The sequence below is a fragment of the Helianthus annuus genome, chromosome 2, assembly GCF_002127325.2.
Source record: "Helianthus annuus cultivar XRQ/B chromosome 2, HanXRQr2.0-SUNRISE, whole genome shotgun sequence".
Lineage (NCBI taxonomy): Eukaryota > Viridiplantae > Streptophyta > Magnoliopsida > Asterales > Asteraceae > Helianthus > Helianthus annuus.
Genome location: NC_035434.2, coordinates 25904745 through 25907494, shown reverse-complemented (window position 1 = coordinate 25907494; position 2750 = coordinate 25904745). Strand labels below are relative to the sequence as shown.

Below are 2750 nucleotides of genomic sequence, written 5' to 3'. Positions count from 1 at the left end.
AAAGTGAGCAGGCCCAAGGATCCATTGATTATACAACTATTTATACCAACGAAACGAAATTAGGGTTTTCATATTCATAAAACCACCAGACGCCTCCTGCAGCCAGCGCAGCTCTCCACCGGATTCAACAAGGTTTGTCTTCTTTTCGTTGATTCATCTCTTTTGCTTCTTGTTCTTATTTACTGTTCAACTGATTCAATTTTTAACTAGTTCTGCATTTGTTTTGTCTCAGTAGATTCCACCATAGATTAGATTGATGTTTTATTCGATGAAAGTGTATAGATTAGACAGAAAAAAAGCTAAAAGTATTAAGATATGCATATTATCTTACAGTTTGATAAATAAGTTAGAAAAACCACTGTGTGTTTTTAATTTGTACTGAAAATTGTTTGAATGCTCATCTGTTGTAATTGATATGTCTTATTGTGTTTGACCTTTTTGTGTATGTTTTTTTGTTTTTGTTTTTGCTCACATTTTACACAAATTGGTAGAATTTGTGTCAATTGTTTTAGTTTTTTTAATGTGCATTATTTGAAATAAGTATATGGTTAGTTGGTTTAATTAGTTCACGTTATTTTTTGTGAATTTTGACTTGTAAACAAGCTTAAAGAGATGAGAATTTTAAAGAATGTGGTATTTTTATGATTTGGAAATGTATTATTTGATTTTTTATATTTGTTTGATGCTCGATCAAAAAACCTAGTACACATTGTTTTCTTAGTCTTGAATGTTTTTGTTGAAGAAAATGGACACACATTTTGGTTTGGTTTTTAAAGTGTTGAATGTTAATCCAGTTCAACTAGGACTTGTGTGATTAAATTTTATTTGATTTTATTGATATCATGGTTGTTAGTGGCGAATAGCGACAAATAGTGATAAGGTACCTATATGCTACATAGTAAATGGCGGTAAATAGTGATGGCTATTTTATAAATATGGATACACTAGAAAAGAAATTTAAAAAAAAATTTATATGTATATTATATAAAAATACCCTGGTACATATATATATATGTGTGTGTGTGTGTGTGTGTATATATATATATATATGCTATTTTACATGTATATTTAACAAAAACCTAAAATCATGCTATTTTATAGCTATATTTAATTGCTATTTCAATACTATAAATTACTAACTTATATATGCATATAGGGGGTGTACCTAGTTTATATTAAAAACAACAAAAATAAATAAACTATCGCAATCTATCGTTACAACCCTAATAGCAAGCCTAAACCTATACGCTACGTAGCGCGCTATGCTCGCTATTGACAACTATGATTGATATTTATTGGAACTGTATCTAAGCATTGTAGGCTTTAGCTAAATGAAGCATGTATTTTGATTAACTCTAATAATCAATCATTTTAGTTCAGATCGATATCTTCTTTAATTATATATCCTTGTTTATGGTTTTTAGACTTAGCTGGTTCTCAAAAAATTTGCGAAAATGCAAAACGAGGAAGGACAAAACATGGATCTCTACATCCCAAGGAAGTGGTATGTATTTGAAATATCTGTAATTAAATTTGCATCATAGCATGTGAATGGGATATATCAACATAGTTGTTCTTCTCTTGCAGCTCCGCCACCAACAGGCTGATCACTTCAAAGGATCATGCTTCAGTCCAAATTAACGTTGGTCATGTGGACGAAAACGGCCTATACACTGGCCAATTTTCCACTTTTGCCTTGTGCGGTTTTGTGCGAGCTCAGGTTAGTTATTATTTTCTTTATGTTTTTTACATATAGTTAGAACTTAAACCTTATTTTTAGCACATACATCAGTTTACGTCAACGAAGATTTGTATTGATATTTTGCCGTTTTATTTTTATCAGGGAGATGCGGACAGTGCTCTTGATAGGCTTTGGCAGAAGAAGAAAGTCGAAACCCGCCAATAAGTTATCTTATTCGGTCTGTGTTTTGCTTGAGGTCGATTTGAATCAATGACAATGTCTCTGATTTTTCCTAGTGGAATGTTCTTGTTTTCTATGTAGACTTGGTTTTACTTATTATTAGCTAATGAGAATATTGCATCATGTTTGATCTGAATGTTGGATTTTTTCTTTGCATTTATATTTTGTCATGCTTTAACTTTGTTTATATGTTAAGGTAGTGTTTGGTATCCAGGAATGGAGAGACGGAATGGAATTGATGATTATGAGAGAATGAAAAAAATGGTGTTTGGTTGGTCAATGAAATGTAATCACCCATTTCAAAAGACATTTTATTCCCTCAAAATCATTTCATCCACCTTCGATGTTTTTTTTTTCCATTTCATTCCACCTTACACCATTCATCAACAATACCACAACCCACCACCACCACCTGCCATCGCGGATGCACTGCCACTCACCGCCGCCACCACCACTCATCGTCGCTGCCGCCCACAATCGCCACCTATAACCACCCACAATCACTACCACTGGCCACCACCACCACCACTCACCGCTAATTTTATTCCTTTGTTTTTTTCTTGTAACCAAGTAATACACAATAATAATTCATTCCATTCACATATGGTAACCAAACAAGACATGAAATGGTAATGATCCATTGCATTCACTCGTCTATTCTATTCTGCTTTCTTATTGATTGTATTTTAGGTTAGCTAGTGATCTCTTTGTGGATTTTGTTGTATATAATTTCTATTTATGTTGGTGTTTTTTGACCTGACATCCAAATAAAATAAATTATAGTTGCAAAATGGAACTATTTCAAAACGCCAAAATGGTTTCTAGTTTT

At 32.5% G+C, this 2750-nt stretch overlaps 1 protein-coding gene across 1 annotated transcript; it reads left to right on the top strand.

The window, feature by feature from the left end:
- LOC110912742 (40S ribosomal protein S21-2) lies at positions 1-2067 on the top strand. Its single transcript, XM_022157543.2, has 4 exons — positions 1-132; positions 1425-1504; positions 1588-1720; positions 1844-2067. Exons 2-4 carry the CDS (start codon positions 1455-1457, stop codon positions 1904-1906), a joined length of 246 nt encoding a protein of 81 aa, XP_022013235.1. The 5' UTR covers positions 1-132; positions 1425-1454; the 3' UTR covers positions 1907-2067.
- The last annotated feature ends 683 nt before the right edge of the window (positions 2068-2750 follow it).